At 43.8% G+C, this 26,397-nt stretch overlaps 1 protein-coding gene across 1 annotated transcript in view; it reads left to right on the top strand.

Annotated features, from left to right (window-relative positions):
* Nucleotides 1–2,326: 2,326 nt before the first annotated feature.
* LOC126088384 (metabotropic glutamate receptor 7-like) overlaps nt 2,327–26,397 on the top strand; it is a 106,399-nt gene continuing 82,328 nt past the window's right edge. Inside the window, exon 1 of the mRNA XM_049906524.1 lies at nt 2,327–2,414. Within this exon, the coding sequence (XP_049762481.1) occupies nt 2,404–2,414 (11 nt within the window). The 5' untranslated portion in view covers nt 2,327–2,403. The remainder of the gene's footprint in view (nt 2,415–26,397) is intronic.

Below are 26,397 nucleotides of genomic sequence, written 5' to 3'. Positions count from 1 at the left end.
GTAAAAAGACGAGGGCTAGTAGAAATCCTTGTGTAACAGAAGAAATACTGAATTTAACTGATGAAAGGACAAATGGAAGAGGATGTAGATGAAGATGAAATGGGAGATAGGATACTGCGTGAAGAGTTTGACAGAGCACTGAAAGACCTGTGTCGAAAAATGGCCCCAGGAGTAGACAACATTCCATTACAACTACTGACGGCCTTGGGAGAGCCATGCCTGAAAAAAACTCTACCATCTGGTGAGCAAGATGTATGAGACAGGCGAAACACCCTCAGACTTCAAGAAGAATATAATAATTCCAATCCCAAAGAAAGCAGGTGTGAAAATTACCGAACTATCAGTTTAATAAGTTGCAGCTGCAAAATACCAACACGAATTCCTTACAGACAAGTGGAAAAACTTATAGAAGCCGACCTCGGGGAAGATCAGTTTGGATTCCGTAGAAATATTGGAACACGTGAGTCAATACTGACCTTACGAAAGACCTTAGAAGAAAGATTAAGGAAAGGCAAACCTACGTTACTAGCATTTGTAGACTTAGTGCAGCTTTTGACAATGTTGCCTGGAATACTCTCTTTCAAATTCCAAAGGTGGCAGGGGTAGAATACAGGGAGCGACAGGCTATTTACATTTTGTACAGAAACCAGATGGCAGTTATAAGAGTCGAGGGGCATGAAAGGGAAGCAGTGGTTGGGAAGGGAGTGAGACAGGGTTGTTGCCTCTCCCCGATGTTATTCAGTCTGTATATTGAGCAAGCAGTAAAGGAAACAAAACAAAAATTCAGAGTAGGTGAATGTGAAAATGTTTCAGACCTAATTATGGCCGGACGACGGGAATTATCAGATTTTGAACGTGGAATGGTAGTTGTAGCAAGAAACATGGGACTCCCAATTTCAGAAGTCGTTACGGAATGCATTATTCTAAGATCTACAGTGTCAAGAGTGTGCTGAGAATACCATATTCAGGCATCACCTCTCACCGCGGGAAAAGCAGTGGCCAAAGGCCTTAACTTAACGACCGAGAGCAGCAGCGTTTGTATAGAGCTGTAAGTCGTAACAGGCAAGTGACGCTGCGTGAAACAACCGCAGAAACCAATATTGGACGTAAGACGAAACATCTGTTAGGGCAGTGCACCGAAATCTGCCATTAATGGGCTACTGCAGCAGACGACCGACACGAGCGCCTTTGCTAGCAGCCCGACATCGCATGCAGCGCTTCTCCTGGGCTCGTGGCCGTATCGGTTGGGCCGTGGACGACTGGAAAACCGTGACCTGGTCAGATGAGTCCCGATTGCAGTTAGTACGGGCTCGAGTGTGGCGCAGACCCCATGAAGCCATGAACCCAAGTTGTCAACAAGGCACTGCGGAAGCTGTAGGCGGCTCCATAATGGTGTGGGCTGTGTGTGCATGAAATGGACTGGATTCTCTGGTCGAACAGAACCGATCACTGACTGGAAATAGTCGGGGATCATTTGCTGCCATTCAAGGGCTTCATTTTCCCAAACAACGAAGGAATTTTTATGGATGACAATGCACCATGCTACCGGGCCACAGTTGTTTAAGATCGATTTGAAGAACATTCTGGATAATTCGAGTGAATGATTTGGCCACCAAGATCGCCCAACGGGAATCCCATCGAACGTTTATAGGACATAATCGAGAGGTCAGTTCGTGCACAAAATTCTGCACTTGCAACACTTTCGCAATGAAGGACGGCTATAGACGCAGCATGGCTCAGTATTTCTGCAGAGGGCTTCTGACGACTTGTTGAGTCCATGCCACGGCGAGTTGCTGAACTACGCCGGGGAAAAGGAGGTCCGACACGATGTTAAGAGGTATCCCATGACTCACCTCAGTGTATTAGAAAATGTCAACCAGGAAACTTACACGGGCGCAGGTTTCAAGGGACGTCCTTCGCGAGGGTACGTTTGCCGACGACGGTTGGTGTAGTGACAGGTGACGAGGTGAAGAAGCGGGCAGACGCTGTCGGTCCCGTTGACGCGCCGTTAGTTGCTGTAGCTGGAGGTATGTAGATGGGATGCGTGTGGCGCGCTGCCGCGACCGGTTCCTCCGGAGCCCCGCGGCAACGGGTCATCGCCGGCCGCCTCTCCTCGTTGTTTTTGCTCCCCCCGATAGGAAACATTGGGGGGAGGGGGAGGGGGGGCTGAGCACGGCGTCCTCCAGCAGGTCTTCGGCTGCCGCCCGGAAAGTAGTCCAAGTTCAGAGGCGGACGGAGGAGCATTGTCAAGACCGCGCCTGCCTGGAAGCTTTCTTTCGCCCCTGCGCCGGTGCCAGTCGGTACGTGCTTTCGGACAGGAGGAAGCCCTGCGAGAATGCTGCGAACGAGAGTCGTTAAAAGAATATAGAGAGACCTGTCTTCTGAATAACAAGAACGCCGAAAATGACGACAAGGTAAGCTTCAACGATGGAACGTAATTCTTCTGTACTTTTGGGAAAGTTATTAATAAGTTCTTCTTTTTGAGATATTTCATAACGAAATTAGCACTTGATCACATAATGTAGGTGTTCATTGCCAGTATTCATACACAACCAAGAATGAAATCAGTATATTTTTTACTCTCGTTTGTGTCAGATCTTCTTCGGCACTTGGCCGAATCTGTAAATATTAATTCAGCTCTTAAGATAGTGCCTAGGTTGGTATCGAGTTCCTTGACTACCAGAAGGCATTCTATACAGCCCGCCACTGTCATTTAATATACAGAATCCGGTATTATGGAATCTCGGGCCATCTTTATAATTGGATTCAGGGCTTTCCAGGAGATAAATGTCTACCGACATTCCTTAGAGTTGACTCCACCCAAAAATTTAACTTTTCTTCAACTTTGCAGATTTCATAGAAATTTTATAATCATGTCTATCATGTAAATATGTAACAATACTCAAGGTGTGAAGTCCAGAACTAAATTGGTTTTTGAATTTTGAATTTTTAATAAGTTCTTAATAGTATTCTTGAAAATCAACTTTTGGTACTCAGATGTAAATTTTCACATTCCAAATTTTTTAGGTACATTCACACGACATTGTTCAATAGTTCTATGTATACATTTTATGAGAAAAGTTATTACTTAGCTTTAAGTTTCTTTTCAAATTTCAAACGTAAATTTCCTTGCAATATCGATACATAAATGTGGTAATACGATAGACAAACTACATTTTCTATAATTTTAATGCCAGAAGCAGAGTTCGTTATGTTTGCAAATGGCACCAGTATTGCAATAAATAGTATGTCGAGTGTAGTGTAGTTCTAGAAAGATCAGCTAATGATATTTTCATGGATATTAATAAATGGTTTAAAGCCAACTCAGACATTAAACATCGAAAAGACTCTCTATATGCAATTGAGAACCTGTAAGAGGTTTCCACCCAGCATATGCATAAAGTATGAAGAAGAGCAGATAGAAGAGGTTGACAGTCTTAAATTCCTGGGATTACAACTTGATGATAAATTCAGTTGGGAGGAGCATACCACAGAACTGCAGAAACGCCTTAACAAATCTGTATTTGCAATTCAAGTGTTAGCTGACATAGACGACATAAAAATGAAAAAGCTTTCATACTTTGCCTACTTTCATTCCATAATGTCATATGGTATGATATTTTGGGGTAACTCTTCAAGTCAAACAAAAGTTTTCAGAGTTCAAAAGCGTGTAATACGTATTATTTGTGGAGTAAATTCACGGACATCCTGTAGAAACCTCTTCAAAGAACTGGATATACTAACTACTGCCTCTCAGTATATTTACTCCTTAATGAAATTTGTCCTAAATAATATATCTCTTTTTCCAACAAACAGCTCAGTTCATACATACAATAACAGGAACAAAAACGATCTGCACAAGGACTTAAAAGCACTTACTTTGGTTCAAAAAGGGGTCCACTACTCAGGAGCTCTCATCTTCAATAATTTGCCAACAAACATAAAAAATTTAGTTACAAATAAAGATCAGCCTGAAAGACTTACTAGTGCCCAACTCCTTCTACTCCATTGACGAATTTTTTAATAGAAACAAATGATGTATTGTTATTTCAGCTTTTTTTTTAAAGAAAAAAAGAAAAACCTGACATGTTCCACATCCACAAGGATCCCCTCAGCACGGATCTATGGAACGAAAAACTAATCTAATCTAATCTATGTAAACACCTAGGGATCAGATCCTGCACATGGTTAATTGAGACTGGTTGATATTTAGAACAATAAGTTGGCATTGAACTTAGGAAAACAACATTATGGGAAAATGGATTTTTAAATACTATTGAAAAACGAATGCCAGTGCAAGACACATACGTTTTACCTTCCTGCTCCTGTAAGACGGCTTCATCTCGTAATTCAAGCTCAGTGTAATCTTTTACTTGAATTTTTTCTTCTCCAGGCAGTGTCTTGTGGACTGCTTCGTGACCTCTAGATAAGCACACCTTCTGGGAGAATGATAAAGGACTGCTGGGACCCCTGCTCTCTTTAGTCTTCAGACATCACATACTGAACTGTAAACAGTTTTTGCAAGACCCAAAAGCATCTTCTTTTTAGACACAAAAATTTCTTTGGGACGTTTGGACCAGATGACACTGTGCAAACTTTCATTGGCATTTTGTGTCTTGCCATCAGTTCATCTTGCCAATAGTGCATCAGATGTAAGTCTCTAATAGATAGGTACCAGTTTGACAACAACAGTCGTTCTAAGATGAGTGTGTTATCTCTGTGAGGTCCTGGTACTTGACCTAGTACGTGCAACTCGAATACAGCCAAATCGCTTTGAGATCTAAGAGTAAACTCTCCAAAGATGTGAAACAGCCTTTAAATTTTTTTTAAATATTTAAGTTTTAGGGTGTTTTCTCCCATTAACAGCGCGAAATCGTCGGACGTAGAACCAACTTCTGGAACACCACAACAGAATATTGTGTGATCGTTACTGTTCTTGATGTGTAGAAGTGTAAGAGTCATTACCCCCCCCCCACCCACCCCCAACTTTTTCTGTTGTTTCGGCAGATATTTGCAATTTCATGTTTGCAAGGAGTAACTAGAGGCAGCCCATACAAACAGTGCTCACGTCTTTCTTGCTATGCCCGGTGTCGGCAAAACCATCGTTTCGTGTTCCGTTACAAACAAAATGAGTTTTAAAGCGGAATTTTATGCGACCATTCGATAGAGCGGTACCAGATTAGTTAAGTACGATATTTGTTTTATAGATATACGAGGGTCACTCTAAAAGAAATGCACACTATTTTTTTTAATCCAACTTTTATTCTACATGTTTGAAAGTCTTACAGCGTGTAGATACATTCTTTAGGAAAAATATTTTCATTACTCCTCATAATTTCCATCCCTCTCAACTGCCTTACGCCATCTTGGAACCAGCGCCTGTATACCCGCACGGTAAAATTCTGGACCAACCTGTTGGACCCACTGTTTGGCAGCGAGCACAAGGGAGTCATCATCTTCAAACTTTGTTCCACGAAGAGAGTCTTTCAGTTTCCCGAAGACAAGGTAGTTACATGAAGCCAGGTCAGGACTGTAAGGCGGGTGTTTCAGTGTTGTCCATCCGAGTTGTGTGATCGCTTCCATGGTTTTTTGATTGATGTGTGGCCGTGCATTGTCGTGCAACAGCAAAACATCCTGCTTTTTCCGATGTAGTTGAACACGACTCAGCCAAGCTTGAAGTTTCTCCAGTGTCGTCACATATACATCAGAATTTATGGTGGTACCACTTGGCATGATGTCTACAAGCAAGAGTCCTTCGAAATCGAAAAACACCGCAGTCGTAACTTTTCCAGCAGAAGGTGTGGTTTTGAATTTTTTTTCTTGGGTGAATTTGCATGAAACCACTCCATTGATTGCCTCTTCATCTCTGGTGAAAAATGATGGAGCCATGTTTCATCACCTGTCACAATTCTTCCAAGAAATTCATCTCCACCATTCTCGTACTGTTCCAAAAGTTCGCTGCATACCGTTTTTCTTGTTTCTTTATGAGCCACTGTCAACATCCTGGGAACCCACCTGGCACAAACCTTTTTTCACTCCAACACTTTCAGTATTCTGCAAACACGTCCTTCCCCTATCCCAAAGTAGCGTGACAATTCGTTTACTGTGATGCGTCTGTCAGCAGTCACCAATTCGTTAACTCTTTGCACATTGTCTGGAGTGTGTGCAGCCCGAGGCCTGCTGCTGCGAGGACAATCCTCAATATTGCCGTGCCCGCTTTCATCACGTAACCTGCTTGCCCACCGACTAACTGTACTGCGATCGACACCAGCATCTCCATACTCCTTTTTCAACCTCTTGTGGATGTTTCCCACTGTCTCGTTTTCCCAGCACAGGAATTCTATGACAGCACGTTGCTTCTGACGAACGTCAAGTGTAGCAGCCATTTTGAAGACATGCTGTGACAGCGCCACTCACGGGAACAGGTTGAACTAAGTTTGAAAACAAGCGGGAAGGATGTATCTACACACCGTAAAATTTTCACACATGCAGAATGAAAACTGTATTTTTATAAAAATAGTGTGCATTTCTTTTGGTGTGACCCCCGTATATCAACAGGGACGGTAGAACATGAAGAGTAACCAGTACTCCGGCAGCGACTGAGCGGTGCTGATGCATGGCAGTAGCGGTCAGCACGAGTCAGGGAGGTGCTTGGCTCTGAGCACTATGCAACTTAAACTTCTGAGGTCATCAGTCGCCTAGAACTTAGAACTAAATAACTAACTAACCTAAGGACATCACACACATTCATGTCCGAGGCAGGATTCGAACCTGCGACCGTAGCGCAGGGAGGTGCTCTCACTACTGGAGTACTGGTTATTAAACTGGTTATACACCAGAGAAAACGCATTTGACGGCACTTAGAAAGGTGTATTAACAATCTGGTGAATAACTTGATATGTTCCGTCAGCCTGCTCATGGAGGATGCGGTTGTATGTAGGAACGCTGTAAGCCCAGGGAATTGTAGCGTAATTCAGTTATCTTGCAGAGGGACGACACTTCTGCAAGGACTGTCAGCAGACTCTCAGCACTGAAGCGACAGGATATTAGCTTTTTTCAATTTCTGAAGTGCACAGTTTTGCCTAAAGTAAGTTGCCAATTTTTGTACCACTTTGAAATATAAATTCACAATAACACTTCTCTGATGTGAAAATGCACTGTCGGAGAAGAAAGCAGAACATCAAGAAGGAGTTGTGTGACATAAACGAAAGTTGGAAGCTGTGTTTCTTTTTCTGAAAGATGATGTCTATCCAAATTTCGGGCCAGTCGCATAAGAGTGGCGCTAGTAGCGCCACTATGAGGATAGAAATTAGGTTTGCTTCAAATATACTCTGTAACGGTCGTGAGCGTTAGTTACTTCTGAGATTGTACGTTGTGAGTTGATGTTAGTCAAGAATACCTTTAAGGTGACAGAGACGCCGTTATCAACACCTCATCGAGTTTGAACTGGGTCGTGAAATAGGGCTTGGAGAAGCTGGATGTTCCCTCTGCGTTATTGCAAAAAGACTTGGCAGGAATGTCGGCTCTGTACATGATTGCCGGCAGTGGACGTCACGAGAATACACGGTCGGAAGAAGACTGGGCTGTATACGACCACGTGGCACTACCGAGAGGAAAGTCCATCGTATTCGGCGTATGGCTCTGATGCATCGTACTGCATCTTCAGAAGCAGTTTGAGAAGCAGTGGCACCATAGTGACACAACGAATTGTTTGAAATCGGTTACACCAAGGACAACTCCGATCGAGATGCCCTGGAGCGTGCATTCTGTTGACCCTAAACCGTCACCGATTGCGACTTCAGTGGTGTCAAGCGAAAGCCCTCATTGAAGGGCATTGTGGAGGTCTGTTGTGTTTACTGATGAAACCCTGTCGTGTCTCGGTGCCTGTGATAGCCGTGTGTTGGTTAGGATGAGACCAAATGAGACTTGCACCCTACTTGTCTGCGGCCTAGGCACACTGGACTTACACCTGGAGTTGTGGTCTGGGATGCGATTTTGTGTGACAGCAGTAGCACTTTCGTGATTATCCCAAGTACCCTGACTGCAAAACTGTACGTCAGTCTGGTGATTCGACCTGTTGTGCTGTCGTTCATGAACAGCATTCGGGGGGGGGGGGGGGGGGGTATTTTCCAACAGGATACCGCTGTTGTAACCCAACACCATCTAAAGAGTGTCGACATGTTGCCTTGGCCTACACGATCACCAGATCTGTCAAGAACATATGGACATCATAGGACGACAATTCCAGCGTCATATACAAACAGCATTAACCATCCCTGACCAAGTGCTAATGTACCAGCATTTCACCTTTGCAACGGCTCATCTCGCGCTTACATTAGCCTGTAATCTTGCAATTTTAGTCAGTTAAATATGTTACCTAGACAAATGTATTCCCGAAATTTCATTACTCTACATGAATTATTTTATAGTGCTGCGATTTTTTTCCTTCAATGTAGTTCAGCAATATCGTGCAAGACAATATATGATAAGAAAATTCTATATGAAAAGCGACAACTACCAAGCTGACGGCCATCCTAATTTAGGTTTTCCGTGATTTCCCTAAATCGCTCCAGGCAAATGCCAGGATGGTTCCTTTGAAAGGGCACGGCCGACTTCCTTCCCCATCCTTCCCTAATCCGATGAGACCGATGACCTCGCTGTCTGGTCTCCTTCCCCAAACAACCTCCAACCAAGCTGATTAAATCTTTGCGGGATATCAGCCGTGTGTCATTGTCGTCTTGGAGTATCTTTCCAGTGAGTTTCCAGTCATCGTCTTCAGATAAACTGTCGAATAGGAAGCTCCGTGAAACGCTGCTTCAGGAAACGGAGTCACTCGGCTGATAACCAAAGAATTTTTCCTCGGTGAAATTTATCGAGAAAGCGTGCGTTTCCAACTAACAAGCTACTTAAATAATAGACGTGCCTTCCTGTCCGCAGTCTTCGAATTGTGTTGCCCATTGGTTCAAATGGTTCAAAGGGCTCTGAGCACTATGGGACTTAACTTCTAAGGTCATCAGTCCCCTAGAACTTAGAACTACTTAAACCTAACTAACCTAAGGACCATCACACACATCCATGCCCGAGGCAGGATTCGAACCTGCGACCGTAGCGGTCCCAGACTGTAGTGCCTAGAACCGCTCGGCCACCCCGGCCGGCTTGCCCATTGGCGTTTAACCGAGAGACGCTGATTCGAATCACGGTCGCGGAAGAATTTTTTGTCAACGGATTTTGGACTGTCGAAGGAAGTTAGCTGACTGTGTATAGCCAGTGTATAGTCAGTGTATAGCAGATCATGGGCCTATTGGACAAGACGCCTAATCCCTCCGCATTGCCGTGGACAATGAGGGTGTAGTCCACGTACCTATGATCCATCTGTCTGACTGGAAATTATTGTCGATACCCAGCTTACTCTTCCAGAGAATCTCACTTCTTGGCAGCGCGAAGCTGCTTCCTCTTTCGACCTTTCAGTTCTTTCTCACTGACAACAACACAAACTCAGAAATTATAATCTCCAGATTTCCGATTTTGTAAACGAATTAATGTTCCCCTCCTTTTACATAATATTTCAATAGTGTTCCTAGTTGTTTCCTTCATATTTGTTAGGGATAGGAGTCGGTTGCTCGCTGCCTAAATATATGCAGGTTGTCCCGGGAGGAATGGTCAACGTACAGGAATATGACAGAAACGTTCATTCGAAGTGTAGTAAACTAGTTATGAGCACTTGTTCAGTAGAAGAGATGTGTTTTAAAGTAGCCGAAGATGAACATGTGGTCGTAGCTCTTCAGGTATGCACTTTAGAGGCTTTGTTTACTGGACCTTTTTTTTCCTGTTTTGGTCCATGCTAACAAATCTCAGAATGTGGAAAGCAAACAGCTGGCAGTAGAAGAGATTTGTTTAGCACTGTCGAAGATAAAGAAGTGCTCATAGCTCTTAATGTAAGCATTTTAGAGCCCACGGATACTAGACTTTTTTGGTTCGAATGATCGTTCCTGTCATATCCCTGATATTAACCCTGTATATTTTTCATTCTTTCGTCTTACGGGAGTAGGGATCCCTCATTGAGTAAAACTCTTTTTAACCTCCATGTTTTGTTCCGGCGGGACACTCTTATTTGATTTCATGGGGATACTTCTGCTTGTTGCAATTTTTCAGTTGTACTATTTGGTTTTATAGGGTGATATTTTACAATTTTGGAATTCGCTTTGCAGTTAAGGGAAATCCCTCCGAAATTTCACATGGGCTGGATAGTTTTTCTTGCCATCGTTACTATAAGATGATGTAATCTGTTAACTCTTACTCTATTGCGTATTTTTTTTCTTCCTCTACATGCCAGATAACAGTTTTAGATCCTAATAGACTGGTGTCTATTATGCTGTCCATGCCATGCATTAAATTGCCGCATGAGATGGTTGCTTTCAGCACATAATGGTATTGGTAGCGTGGATAGTTAAATACTAATTGTTTCTTTTAGTAGCTCACTAGTTAAAGTGTTACTCTCTAGTGTATTGCGTCCTGTTTTCGCTGTTAGTAATGCGAGTCATGTGCTTAGTGGTTTTACGTTGGCACTTCCATATTGTGTTCTTACACTTGTTGAGTAGTGGCAGTTCATTGCGATACACAGTATCCGCCTCTGTTCTTACTATTGTAACAGATGTGTAATAGACTTCATCCTTACTGGCGCTACGCATTCAAGCACAGTGTTCTTATTGACATTTTTTTAATGTATGGACTAATGTTTCCCTTGGGTCCAGTTTATTCTGCTTTTGATTAGCTGTATTAATCCGAGTCAGTTTCTAGCTTTGGTAATTACATCGTCTCTGTTGTGCTCATTATATAGTGGCTTCCAACGTAACTTCTAGAAAGTTTACACTGGTGTCAGTTGTTAGAATTTGTCCCCAAAAGTTTACTTGTACGCCTTCCTGTGCCTGTAATGGTTGAAAACTTCTAGTTGGCAAATGAGGAAAATTTGACCTAATGTTTCATAGAGTAATCAATCGCTGTTTCTTGGCTCTTATTGTTCACACTGGTAGGCCTCCATTCTACTTGTTGGGTTACGAGCAAGACGACAGCTTACGGGCTTTAAAGCAGGGACAGTATGATAGAGCCCTCAGAAGCTCTTGGTTATGGTACGAATTCATTGTGGAAAAAAATGGCGTACTGATCGTGGAGATGAAGCGATTGGTTGAATGTGTTCTTTTATTTTTTTGTATTTCCTTTAGACTGTTGATAACGCAACAGAATCCTCTTTCAGTATGTGCTTTTTGTCTGAAGATGAACGGTGGCTGGCTGCGGCATTGTGAAATTCTCATGCGTCGTAAAAAATGTTGAAAAAATAAAAGAAAACATTCGTTACATAGCAACTTTCATCTGAATAATCGGAATTTCACCCTTTATAAAGACGTTTGTCCCCAGCTCCAATCCCGGGTTCAATCCCGGGGGGGTCAGGGATTTTCTCTGCCTCTTGATGACCGGGTGTTGTGTGGTGTCCTTAGGTTAGTTAGGCTTAAGTAGTTCTAAGTTATAGGGGACTGGTGACCATAGATGTTAAGTCCCATAGTGCTCAGAGCCATTTTGAACCCAGCTTCAATTATGGCGCCGCGGTGCTAGCGCGCTTCCACTTCCACTCACCACGCCCTCCCTCCCCCTTTCACTCACCAGGCTTCTTCGGGCTAGCAACGGACCACCCACGTCGGTGTACAGGGAAACAGTAATCGCCGTTATAAAAGCAGAACGCGGCAGTTCCAGATCTGAGACCGGTACACCTGAAGAAGATAGGAAAGGTGCCGGAATATCGTATAAAATTACAACAGTAACTCGTTTTTCAGCTCTAAAATTTTGAGACTATTTCTTGTACCTGGAAATCTGTGTAGATAAAACTCATAGCTACTTGGTACAGACATTAACGCTATACGCTTACATATATCACAAGGAATTTACATATACTCAGCATCCTTGATATAGAACTTCAAGTTGATCACTGTTTCCAAGACTCCCAAGACGCTTTCGATTCACTACGCCTTTACTTCCCAAAGAAAATAGGAGTCTATGGAATATGCCGCCAGGTTTACAACTGGAAATAAGATTTACTGATAGACGGGACATGGGGATTCATCTGCTTTCACGGAAGTAATGTCAGCTGTGTCCCAGCAGAGTGTGGTAGGGCCGTCGCTGGTCATGATATATGTCAATTACTTACCCGACAGAATTACTGGCAATCTCAAGATGTTTGACTTACGATGATCAAGTTGTCTATGAAAAAATTCTATCCAGGTAGATTTGAGAAAATATGAGCCTGGTGCAAAGACTGTGAGCAAGCTCATAATGTGGGTGTGTGCAAAGCTGTGTTCTTTACGAAACTACCTGTTAATGAGTCACGACTACAGTCAGTAATGTCAAATATTTAGGAGTATCATTGTGTGGGATAACACTATGGAGTGGAAGGATCACGTATAGAGGTTGAATGAAAATACGGAATCAGCGCGAGAAAAGCATGCTTGGACATATATGCATATGTGTGGTGTCTTTTCTTTGGACGTGCCCGAAAAAAACAGACATCATTTTCTTCCAGCAGGCACTGTGAATTTAGACACAAAGGAATTACAGACATTGGCTGCGAGAGGGCATTGATTTAAATCACTGGGGAAAGTTGAAAATATGTGCCAGGCCAGGATTCGAACCCAGGTCTCCTGCTTATTGGGCAGGCTTGCTGACCACTGCGCCATCCAGACACCTTGGTCAGCCCGCTTGGAGCCATTGTTTGTAATTCTTGTGTGTTATAAATGCAGATGCTAGCCAAACCTGCAGTTTGAACTGCTGTATTTGGTCATGAACAGCACCTCCGAAATGTCCTCAAAACGTTGCAAATGTCAATTGTGGTCAAAACAGTGTTATGTGTAGTTGTCACTGCGTTATGTCGGATATAAGTGAATTCGAACGTGGACAAATTGTTGGTGCCCCTATGGAAGGTGCTTCCGTAACGCAGGAAGCCGAAGTGTTTGGTGTTTTAAGAGGCACCGTATCGAGGATTTATACCGCACACAGGGAAAGTGGAAAAACATCATCCGTTAATTTACAAGGCGGATGAAAGTGTTTGTTGAGTGATCGTGACGGTCGATCATTGAAGAGGATTGTGACGAAAAATAAGAGGACGATAGCTGCAAAAGTAAGTGCAGAATTGAATGTCACACTCGCAAAACCTGTCAGCACCAAAACAACACAAAGCAAGCTCCAAAGGAGGGAATAGCAAGGCGAGCTGGAACTGCAGAGCCACTCATCAATCATGCAAATACCTGAAGCTGGAACGCATGGTGCTGAAGTTATAAAACCTGAACAATGGAAGAATGTCATTTGGTCGGGTAAGTCTTGTTTCACACTGTTTCCAACTGGCCGAGTTTGCGTCCCGAGAGTGAAATATAGTGCGAATTTGGTGATGATTTAGACAGCCATACAGTGATATTCCATAGGCCTCATGGTCGCGTTACTACCAAGGATTAGGTGAGCAGTTTGGTTGTTCATGCCCATCCCACGATATAATGTTCGTTCTCCAATGGTGACGCTGTGTTCCGAGAAGGCTAGGTCCCCGTTCACGTAGCTCGCATCGTCAAGGACTGGTTTTGAGAAGACGAGGATGAATCATCGCATCTCCCATCGCCACCACAGCCACCTGATCTCAATATTATTGAGTCTTTTTAGTCTACCTCCGAGAGAATGGTGCGCAATCGCTATCCAACTGCGTCATCGTTATCTGAACCTGACACTATTCTTCAGGAAGAATAGTGTCCACCCACTGTAGAATTAATTGCAGGTGAACCTTAAGGCAGACTCCAGGCGAGTGTTTATTGGTAGGATACCGGCAAAACGCAGTTTGTCTGCAAAAAGCTGCCACAAACCAATAAGTGGCATTCGGAGTACAGACGCAGTGAATAGAATACATGCGAAACACTCGTAGACCTCACACTGAATACTGCTCTAGTGAACGAGATATATATCAGGTCGAACTAAAAGGGGACAACGTGTGTATATAAATGAGGGTGGTGCGAATGGTCATAAGCTCGTTTGACTAACGTGAGATTGAAACTGAAATGTTGAAAAACCTTAACTGGCAGCCAGTCGAAGAAATATAGCGTACATCTCACGAGAGCACGCTTAAAAAACTTCAATTATCGTCTTACAGGGCAGAAGTTATGGATATTCTTCAGACTACTATGTATCCACACTATCTGATCAAAAGTATCCGTGCAGCTATTAGAGGATATAAATATGGAGTTTGTTCATGCTTTGCATTTAGGACGGCTTGATCTCTGCTGGGGACTCTTTCAGTGAGGAATCTGAGTATTGAGGACACTCTGTACGCTGGGGTCTAGAGCGTAGTCGACGGTTTAACTCATACCAAAGGTGTTACATTTGGTTCAGGTCGGGACCCTGGGCAGGCCAGTCTATTTCAGGAATGTCATTGTCCAATTGCAATTGCGTGACAGATACTACTTCATTAGCATGCTGATACAAGCAATCATTATCTCCGAAATACTGTTCTACTGTACGCAGTGTACAATGCTGTAAAGTGTGTTCGTATCCTTCCGCATTTAGCGTTTTCTTGAGCGCAATGCGCGGACCACAGCCTAACAACGGAAAACACACCCTAACGTAACACCGCCTCCTCAGTACTCCATTGTTGGCACTACACGTGATGACAGGTAACGTTCTCCTGGCAATCGCCAAATCCAAACCCTTCCATCGAGCTGACAAAGGGTATAGCTTGAGTCATCTCTCCAAATAACTCTTTCCCGGTCATCGACCGTCCAGTGGCGTCGCTGTTTACACCACTTCAAGTGTCGTTCAGCACGTCCCTGACTGATTTGTTACTCAGGCGACATCGAATGAATAGTCAATGTTCGAAGGTCAGTTCTGCAGTTAATGCTTGTCTACTGAAAACACAATAATCCCTGCGTCCTTTTATGCGGCGCATCAGCTTCTCGTTATATCGAAGAGTCAATTCCGTATTAGATAGGTGTGTCCGGATACTCTTGATCAGATATTATATACGGAACTGATCATGCAGATAAAACAGGGGAGTTTACAACTAATACAAAGGAGTAGAAGTAATCATGCTTCCCACGCTCAGTCCTAGAAGGGAAAGGGAAGAAACTTGAATACGTGATGAAACTGAAATAGCACCGTCTGTAACGCACTTCACAGTGATTCACATAGATGTAAATGTAGAACCTGTGAAAGGCATGGTAGGTCATCTCTTTCGGTAGTTTCTCATCAGGGCATTCGATGGAGGGTGGGGGGACGGAGCGGCTACGGTGTTTTATAGTTACAGCAACGACTCACCCTTCCTTTCCTTTGAAGAAATGCGTCATTAGTGTTAAAGCATTCCCAGTGAGTCAGTACTTGACGCGACACCTTTGACCAGAGTTGCGGTCTGCCAAAACTACAGTTCGGTCATTTTGGTACGATACATAAACGATGTAGTACATGGTAGCATCACCGATAGTTTTGATAGCATTGGTAGGGAAAGAAACATAAACGAATGTTTCTGAAGAAAAAATGAGGACCGACAGGCCCTCTTTGTTTTTTGTTAGTTTGTTTGTTTTGTACATAATTAGAAAATCACATTGTTCAGTGTTAGTTCATTGTGCATTCAATATCTCTAAAAATATACATTGCATTTTATAAGTAATAAAATTTAGTAGACGGCGTAACTTCTGCGCTTTTTTGTAACCAAAGCAGTTACTTTGGATGCAAGTGCGGATTACATAAAAAGATATACATAAAAGCAGATTATCGTTTTTTGTACTCAACAGGAAGTTCTGTATCAATGTCAAAGGCAAGATATACCGTTATTATTGGTAAGTACGAAAGTTGTTTATGAATAATAGAAATATCTTTTATATAAGCTCGACGAGATTGGGAGAGATGTTTGATTTTTTTTTTTGTAGTTTTCTTTAATTTTACCTTTTCTTTGAGGAAACTCAGTTTTCTAGGACTATTTGATCAATCTGTATCATTTTTTTTTTAATTTGTACTTCATCGCACCTCTGTTTCGAGTTACAGATCAACAATTTTCGGATAAAACCTGACCTGACCTGAAATACTGACAGCTTCAATTTTGATATAAAAACAGTTTATTTTTAACTAACAGCCAGGAGAATAAGTATAACAAAAATGTTCCATAGCTTACACGACACTTGATATATCTTCAAAAATGGTTTATATGGCTCTGAGCGCTATGGGACTTAACTTCTGAGGTCATCAGTCCCCTAGAACTTAGAACTACTTAAACCTAACACACATCCATGCCCGAGGCAGGATTCGAACTTGCGACCGTAGCGGTCGCGCGGTGCCAGTCTGTAGCGCCTAGAACCACTCGGCCACCCGATATATCTTCACTCAGCTCCTAGACAGCTCACGGATTCCGGTTTCTAGAAGAATCTAGTACGACACTGATCGCAAATGCGGACAGAGCAACGAAAATGAGGCAACGCCCGACAGGTATGATACACACTCAACGTACAGGAAACGCAGTTACGATCTTAACTGACCAAAGCTACTAATAAAACTAATGTAGTCTACGCTTACTTGTGATAGTCTACGGTAGTTTTACAGCTCTGCCTATCGCGATATAAGTAAACAGAGACAGGTCCATTAGTCTTCCTTTTGGGTCGAAATGGGTCTAACGGCGCTTGAGAACGCATCGATTCCGGTCGAAGACACCAATTTCCAGTAGAGCAGAGTTCCGCTTCACAGACACTGACCTGTATCAAAAGAGCACTAAAAAAACTGGCGCCGCCTGCTTCGCGTGTCCCTAACTACCTCGGAGATCACGCGCCCGCTAGTGCGAGGAGGATGTGGGTTACTAGAACGCCCAAGTGCTACCTGCGTCCGCCTGGTCCGGTTCGATGCGTGGGCGCCGACAGCGGGTCATTTTCTACCGCGGCGCCTCACTACTTAGCTGCGCGCAAGTCTCCTCGAGCGTTGAAAATTACGCTACATTTTCATTTCTTTTGGCCTGTAGCAGACGATACGCTAGTGAAGATTCCACAAGGTCGGGAAATTGCCTTGCCGGCTGGGGTGGCCGAGCGGTTCTACGCGCTACAGTCTGGAACCGCGCGACCGGGCATGGATGTGTGTGATGTCCTTAAGTTAGTTCTAGGGGACTGATGACCTTAGAAGTTAAGTCCCATAGTGCTCAGAGCCATTTTTTGAAACTGCCTTCCAGTAATCGCCTCAGAGCACTACAGTTCTTACATAACAGTTTTTACAGACTGTAACAGTTTTCTCCTGTATCCTACCGAATTTTTTTCTTTTCGTTCACCAGTCTTCTTAATGGTTTTATGCAACCTGGTGCGATTTCCTCTCCTGCGCGAATCTCTTCGTCTCAGAGTACCACTGTCGTTACTTATTATTATTATGTAATCAATATCATTACTACACTACTAGCCATTAAAATTGCTACACCGTGAAGATGACGTGCTACAAAAGCGAAATTTAACCGACAGGAAGAAGGTGCTGTGATATGCAAATGATTAGCTTTTCAGAGCATTCACACAAGGTTGGCGCCGGTGGCGACACCTACAACGTGCTGACATGAGGAAAGTTCCCAACCGATTTCTCATACACAAACAGCAGTTGACCGGCGTTGCCTGGTGAAACGTTGTTGTGATGCCTCGTGTAAGGAGGAGAAATGCGTACCATCACGTTTCCGACTTTGATAAAGGTCGGATTGTAGCCTATCGCGATTGCGATTTATCGTATCGCGACATTGCTGCACGCGTTGGTTGAGATCCAATGACTGTTAGCAGAATATGGAATCGGTGGGTTCAGGAGGGTAATACGGAACGCCGTGTTGGATCCCAACGGCCTCGTATCACTAGCAGTCGAGATGACAGGCATCTTATCCGCATGGTTGTAACGGATCGTGCAGCCACGTCTCGATCCCTGAGTCAACAGATGGGGGACGTTTGCAAGATAACAACCATCTGCATGAACAGTTCGACGACGTTTGCGGGAGCGTGGACTATCAGCTCGGAGACCATGGCTGCGGTTACCCTTGACGCTGCATCACAGACAGGAGCGCCTGCGATGGTGTACTCAACGACGAACCTGGGTGCACCAATGGCAAAACGTCATTTTTTCGGATGGATCCAGGTTCTGTTTACAGTATCATGATGGTCGCATCCGTGTTTGGCGACATCGCGGTGAGCGTACATTGGAAGCGTGTATTCGTCATCGCCATACTGGCGTATCACCTGGCGTGATGGTATGGGGTGCCATTGGTTACACGTCTTGGTCACCTCTTGTTCGCATTGATGGCACTTTGAACAGTGGACGTTACATTTCAGATATGTTACGACCCGTGGCTCTACTCTTCATTCGATTCCTGAGAAACCCTACATTTCAGCAGGATAATGCTCGACCGCATGTTGCAGGTCCTGTACGGGCCTTTCTGGGTACAGAAAATGTTCGACTGCTGCCCTGGCCAGCACATTCTCCAGATCTCTCACCAATTGAAAACATCTGGTCAATGGTGGCCGAGCAACTGGCTCCTCACAATACGCCAGTCACTACTCTTGATGAACTGTGGTATCGTGTTGAAGCTGCACGCCATCCAAGCTCTGTTTGACTCAATGCCCAGGCGTATCAAGGTCGTTATTACGGCCAGAGGTGGTTGTTGTGGGTACTGATTTCTCAGGATCTATGCACCCAAATTGCGTGAAAATGTAATCGCATGTCAGTTCTAATATAATATATTTGTCCAATGAATCCCCATTTATCATCTGCATTTCTTCTTGTCGTAGCAATTTTAATGGCCAATAGTGTATTATTATCTTCATTATCTAGAACCATGTTAAGTCTTGTTACATTTGCCAGTGAACTATGCTTTATTTATTTATTTTACACTGACACCCAACATACACAATTACGAGGGTAATTTCAAAAGTAAGGTCTCCAATTTTTTTATAAGTACATAGACTTGTTTGTTTCTACAATGGTTTACATCTGTTTACAGCTTGAACATTTAGCTATTTTTCGACATAATCACCATTTCTGTCAATGCATTTTTGTAGATGCTATGGCAGTTTTTGTATGCCCATGTCATACCAGCTCGCCGCCATGTTGTTCAGAAAGTTATGAACCTCTTCTTTCACCTCGTCGTCGGAGCTGAATCGCTTTCCGGCCAAATGTTCTTTTAACCTAGGGAACAGGTGATCGTCATTGGGCGCCAAGTCAGAACTATAGGATGGGTGGGTGATTATGTTCCACTGAAACTGTTGCAGGAGAGCAACGGTTTGCCGAGCGATGTGTGGGCGAGAGTTGTCGTGGAGAATGTGTACGCCCTTGCTCAACATTCCTCTTCTCCGGTTCTGAATTGCCCTTTTGAGTTTTTTTCAGAGTTTCACAGGACCTGTCAGCGTTAATTGTGGTCCCAGTGGGCATAAAGTCGACCAACAATACCCCTTTCCGATCCCAAATAACGGTTGTCATGACTTTACCGGCAGGCTGTGTATGTTTGATTGGCATGATTGTTGCTTGGTCTCAGGTGTAAAGTGGTATGTCCAAGTTTCGTCCCCGTGACAACTGAGTCCAGAAAGTTGTCCTGTTCGGCTGCAAGGCGCGCGCAATTCGCACTTGGCGGTAACATTCAACTGGAGCTCCACTCTCAACGGCTGCCAAGCCAAGCCTCAGCGCGGCGTGCGCATGTTTACACACAGCGCGTGAAGCACTCTTCATATAAGTGTGACCAACTGCCACACAAACAGAGTTCTGTACTTCTAAAAAAAATAGGAGACCTTAGTTTTGGGATTACACTCGTATTTGTCAATGTATTTTTAGCCACTGTGGGATATATATATTTGAGAGTGAGAGATGCAGATATTGTACCTTTTCTGTCATCACATCTGTGGCGACAGTAGATAAAAGCTGGGGAATGTACTGCCTGTCAGTGTTTCCCCTCCAGACAAGAAGCTCCACTGTCACTGTACACTGGCGAGCCAAACAATTATGACCAACTATTTCATAGCATGTTGGTCCACCTTTGAAACGCAGTACAGCAGCGATACTGCGTGACATGGATTCCTTAGAAGGTTTCCGGAGGTGTGTGGTAACATCTGTCGATGCACAGAACATGCAGTTCCTGTAAAATACGGCCTGATATTTTGTCGGTGCAGAGCTGACGCCCGATAGCACCCCAAACTTCTTCTTTTGGGCTCATATCAGGGGACTTTGATGGCCAAGACATCAGCTTGAGTTCACTGTCATTCTTCTCAAATCACAGTAGCACGATTCTGGCCCTGTGACATGGATAGTTGTCCTGCTGGAAGATGCCATCGCCATCAAGGAAGACATCACCCTTTAAGGATGCAGGTAGCTGCAACTATGTTCGTGTAGTCCACAGCTGTCACGATGCCTTCAATCACTACCACATGTCTCATGGAAGCCCACTAAGTTTTCTTCCTAGCGTTACTCTGCTCCCGATGGCCTGCAACCCTGGCGCAGAACATGTAACGAACAGCCTTTTCGCCTGGGTGACGACGTATCTTGACACGACCATCGACCTGCTGATAACAAGACACGTGATTTTTCTAACCAAGCGGCACTTTTCACTGATTTACGGTCCAGCCTCGATTATCCCATGTCTATTGCAATCGTAACTGGCAAAACCTACAATTCATCTGCTGCATAGCCCCCAGTTCAATAATCCTTGAACGGTGTGCTCGAGAACACTTATGCCTGCACAGGAATTGTAAGATGCCATCAGAACTCCCATAGCCACCTATTCTACTTTACAGAGCTGGCAAGCCTCCGAGCTCTACGTTCTGTGCAGGGACGTCGAACACCTTGTCGTCTCCTCGACATTTCACCGCCCTTCAGATACTTTTCATAGATGCTCAGCGAACAAGGGCCAGCTTCACAGTTCCCCAAGCACCGGGTCAGAACAATCTGAACTTTTTCAAAGTCGTTTATATGAGTTGATTTCCCCATCTTCGGCGCATACTATGAGGTGCATTCAAGTTCTAAGGCCTCCGATTTTTTTTCTCCGGACTGGAAAGAGATAGAAACATGCGCATTGTTTTAAAATGAGGCCGCGTTCATTGTCAATACGTCCCAGAGATGGCAGCACCGTACGGCAGATGGAATTTTACCGCCAGCGGCGAGAATGAGAACTGTTTTAAATACTTAAAATGGCGACGTTTTCCTTACTTGAACAGCATGCAATCATTCGTTTTCTGAATTTGCGTGGTGTGAAACCAATTGAAAGTCATCGACAGTTGAAGGAGACATGTGGTGATGGAGTTATGGATGTGTCGAAAGTGCGTTCGTGGGTGCGACAGTTTAATGAAGGCAGGACATCGTGTGACAACAAACCGAAACAACCTTCGGGCTCGCACAAGCCGGTCTGACGACATGATCGAGAAAGTGGACAGAATTGTTTTGGGGGATCGCCGAATGACTTGAACAGATTGCCTCCAGAGTTGGCATTTCTGTGGGTTCTGTGCACACAATCCTGCATGACGACCTGAAAATGCGAAAAGTGTCATCCAGGTGGGTGCCACGAATGCTGACGGACGACCACACGGCTGCCCGTGTGGCATGTTGCCAAGCAATGTTGACGCGCAACGACAGCATGAATGGGACTTTCTTTTCGTCGGTTGTGACAATGGATGAAATGTGAATGCCATTTTTCAATCCAGAAACAAAGCGCCAGTCAGCTCAATGGAAGCACACAGATTCACCGCCACCAAAAAAATTTCGGGTAACCGCCAGTGCTGAAAAAATGATGGTGTCAATGTTCTGGGACAGCGAGGGCGTAATCCTTACCCATTGCTTTCCAAAGGACACTATGGTAACAGGTGCATCCTACGAAAATGTTTTGAAGAACAAATTCCTTCCTGCACTACAACAAAAACGTCCGGGAAGGGCTTCGCGTGTGCTGTTTCAGCAAGACAACGCACCCGCACATCGAGCTAACGTTACGCTACAGTTTCTTCGTGATAACAACTTTGAAGTGATTCCTCATGCTCCCTACTCACCTGACCTGGCTCCTAGTGACTTTTGGCTTTTTCCAACAATGAAAGACACTCTCCGTGGCCGCACATTCACCAGCCGTGCTGCTATTGGCTCAGCGATTTTCCAGTGGTCAAAACAGACTCCTAAAGAAGCCTTCGTCGCTGCCATGGAATCATGGCGTCAGCGTTGTGAAAAATGTGTACGTCTGCAGGGCGATTACGTCGAGAAGTAACGCCAGTTTCATCGATTTCTGGTGAGAAGTTACTTAGAAAAAAAAATCGGAGGCCTTAGAACTTGAATGCACCTCGTATGGCTAGGATGATTCCCCACTCGTCTCTGCTCCGCTTATGTGCTTTTCTTACCGCGTCACGTTAGCGCCAACACCAACAGGCGGCATTCAGTCTCGCTCTGGGCAGTGTTCATAATGTATTGGCTTAACAGTGTAGAGCACGTCGCCATACTCTTTCTTCTTCCCAAATCTGGTGCTGTGTTCCAACAAATCGATACATATCAGCTTTCTGGCTGTAATATCGAAGTCTTTCTGGCAACAATGAAAATAAATTATTAGGCTTATTCACTCTCCAGAAGTTCGACTGAATGTGTATATATTGTTACATTTGAGGTGCGATCAAAAAGTATCGGGAATTTTTTAATTTTGAGGGCTTTATACATCGCGATTTTCACCTTTTTCATTTTGTTGTTACACATGTTCCTGATGTATGTTTGCATTTTCAGCTGTTTCGAATATTTACTTCATCCTTGACAGTCGAAAAGGTTATAGGGTTTTCGAAGGCTCGGCGAATTTTTGCTATCGAAAAAGATGGATCAAATAATTTGTGTTACATTACGCTTAAACAATGGAATGAAGAACAGCACCGCATTCGAAATGTTGACTGTAGCTTTTCGCGAATCTACTATAAGTAAGACAAGAGTTTTCGGATAGTGTAAAGGTTTCAAAGAGGGTCGTGAAGACGCTGAAGTTGAGGACCGCCCTGGACACCCTAGCACATCAATTACTGACGATAATCTGCATCTACATCATACTCCGCAAGCCACCTAATGGTGTGTTGCGATGGGTACTTTTGGTACCACTATCTGATCCCTCCAACCCTGTTCCACTCGCGAATAGTGCGTGGGAAGAATGATTGTCGGTAAGCCTCTGTACTGGATCTAATTTCTCGAATTTTCTTCTCGTGGTCAGTACGTGAGATGTATGTGGAGGGATGTAATATGTTGTCCGAGTCCTCCTGGAAAGCGCTATCCCGAAATTTCAATAGTAAATCTCTCCGTGATGCACAACGCCTCTCTTGTAACGTCTGCCAGTGGAATTTGTTTAGCAGCTCCGTAACGCTCTCTCGCCAGCTAAACGACCCCGTGAGGAAGCGGGCCGCTCTTCGTTGGGTCTTCTCTATCTCCTCTATCAGTCCTACCTGATAGGGATTCCAGATAGGTGAACAATACTCAAGAATTGGGCGAACAAGCGGCTTATGTGCCACTTCTTTCATCGATGGAGTTAGATGAACAATATTCAAGAATTGGGCAAACAAGCGGCTTATACGCCACTTCGTTCATGAATGGAGTTACACTTCCTTAAGATGCTTCCGATGAATCTGATTCTGGTGTCTGCTTTTCCCACTATCTGTTTTATATGGTCATTCCACTTCAGGTCGCTCTGGATTGTTACGCCTAGATATTTTACGCCAGACGCTGTCTCCAGCTGTTTGTCATCAATAGTGTAGCTGTACAGTAACGGATTTCTTTTCCTATTTATGCGCAATATGTTACATTTATTTGCATTCAGCGTCAACTGCCAGAATCTGCACCATTCATCAATTCTCTGCAGACCGTTCTGCAAATACTTACTATCTTCTGGCGTTGCTACTTTGGTAGAGACAACTGCATCATCTGCGAATAGCCTTAAAGAGCATCCGACGGTTTCTACTAGATCATTTATATATATTGTAAACAGCAACGGTTCTATCGCACTTCCCTATGGTACTCTGGATATTACCTTCACATCTGTCGATTTAGTTCCGTTAAGAGCGACGTCTTGAGTTCTATCTGCAAGAAAGTCTTGGATCCAGTCGCAGGTTTTCTCCCATACTCCGTAAGAACGTACTTTTTCATTAAACGGCAATGCGGGACGATGTTAAATGCCTTACTGAAATCAAGGAACTCGGCATCAACCTAAGTGCCGTTGTCCACTGCGCTGTGGATCTCACGGAGGAACAGAGCGAGCTGTGTTTCGCAGGATCTCTGTTTGCGGAATCCATGTTGATTTTTATGCAGGAGATGTTCATTTTCCAAAAACGTCATAATTTTTTAGCATAAAACATGTTCCATAATCCTGCAACAGCTCGACGTCAACGATATAGGTCTATAATTGTGTGGATCTGTCTTACGACCTTTCTTAAAAACGGGAATGACCTGCACTTTTTTCCAGTCGTTAGGTACCTTTCGTGCTCGAGCGATCTACGATAAATTGCTCTTAGAAGGAGAGCAAGTTCTTTCACATAATCTTTATAGAATCTTATAGGTATATCATGTGGTCCTGAAGCCTTTCCACTTCTAAGCGATTGTAGTTGCTTTTCAATTCCGCGATCGATTATCTCAACATCTGCCATTTCGATGTTCGTACGACGATTGAAAGGAGGCACAGTGTTACGATCTTCCGCGGTCTTCGGAAGACCGAATTCAGTATTTCGGCCTACACTCTGTTATCTTCCGTTTCGGCATCGGTGTGGCCGCTGAGAGAATGAATAGATCATTTTGACCCACTTACTGATTTTACATGCGATCAAACTCTCTTAGGGTTTTTACTCAGCTCGGTTGACAACGTCTTACTTTCAAAATCATTGAACGCTTCTCTCCTTGCTCTCCTTACGCTCATTTTCGCTTTGTTCAGCTTTTTTTGTCAGCTAGGTTTTTACTTCTCTTAATCTGCGATGAAATGCTCTTTCTTTACGTAGCGCTTTTCTAACACGGCTATTAAACCATGGTGGATCTTTCCCATCCTTTAAAACCTTACTCGGAACATGCTTGTCTAGGGCATATTGAATGATGTCTTTGAATTTTTTACCGTTTGTTCTCCACATCTTCGTCCTCATCACCGAATATTTGATGGTGCTGAGGTGTTCTGAAATTTGTCGCATATATAGCTTCCTACCTTTCTTAACGTTCCTTGTAGGACCAGTCGTCAAAGATGCTGTCACAGCCTTATGATCACTGATATCTTCCTCTATGATATCTTCCTCTATGACATCTATCTCTATGTTAACTGATTCGTGTAAAAGTGGTGAATCATGACCGGTAATGTATAGACAGCAGGGATCGCTATTACTTATTTCAGATCGTAGAAATGGACAAGAGGCTCACAGTACAACACATCTTTCGGCATTTCAGTGCAGAAAGTCATCATATGGGTAGGCATTCAATCAAGAGCATTTGCTTACTATGAGGCATGACTCCCACATATTACTAATCCAACTACCTGCATGTGGTACGGCACAAAAGATACCGTGGACAGCGTACCACAACCATTCTTCTCTAGAGCTATGGAAAAAAGGTTGCCTAGACTGCCGACCTCTAGAGGAGGTTGTTATTGCCAGGGCGAGGACGACTTCTGCACGCTACCAGGAAAGTATCTGACTCAACTGATCATTAGTGTATGTAATAGTGTATGCGTTCAGTCGAACTTCTAGAGAGTGAATAAGCCTAGTTATTATTCTCAGTCTTGCGAGAAATGCTTCGATATTTCAGGCAGAAAGTTGACATTCGCTGATTTTTGGAATATATGGTCATATTTTGGAAGGAAGTAATATGGCAGCGTACTCTGTAGCTCTAGTGAAGCAGCAGTTAGCGATAGAATACTTGTAGTTCACTAAAACTGGCACCATTTAAGATATACATTCGGGTTTCGCACCATTACGTCTGCTGGTCTTTCAGTACCGCGTTGCCATTTGAACCCTGGGATGTTCCCATTCAACTGTGGACACGACGGACTACACAGAAAAGTAGAATCAAATGAGACACATTCTAGCTTTTCGTCGTTTTAGACGAGCTTCGTACTAATTTCTGCTGCACCGATTCTTCATATACCGTAGCAGTGAATTTTCTTGACAGATCCATAATATCTGTCTAACAGTGACAGCAATACGGATCTTTACTCTGCTATTATATCCACATACCATATGAAGTATAAACTTTGCAACCCAATTCGTGATTTCATTCTATCAATATTTATCCTGTCGTTCCACATTTGGCAGACGCTGACGAATTAAGAATACTTAGAAGTGGGCATGTAATAGAGCGAAGATTAGTCACTGCCTAATAATTCATTCCAGAATTAAGCTCTCAGGGATGCCAAACCTGAATTTTATACAGAAA

This window comes from Schistocerca cancellata, chromosome 6 (assembly GCF_023864275.1).
Source record: "Schistocerca cancellata isolate TAMUIC-IGC-003103 chromosome 6, iqSchCanc2.1, whole genome shotgun sequence".
NCBI classification, from domain to species: Eukaryota; Metazoa; Arthropoda; class Insecta; order Orthoptera; family Acrididae; genus Schistocerca; species Schistocerca cancellata.
Note: the sequence above shows the minus strand (reverse complement) of the source record. Positions and strands in the feature narration are given on the sequence as shown.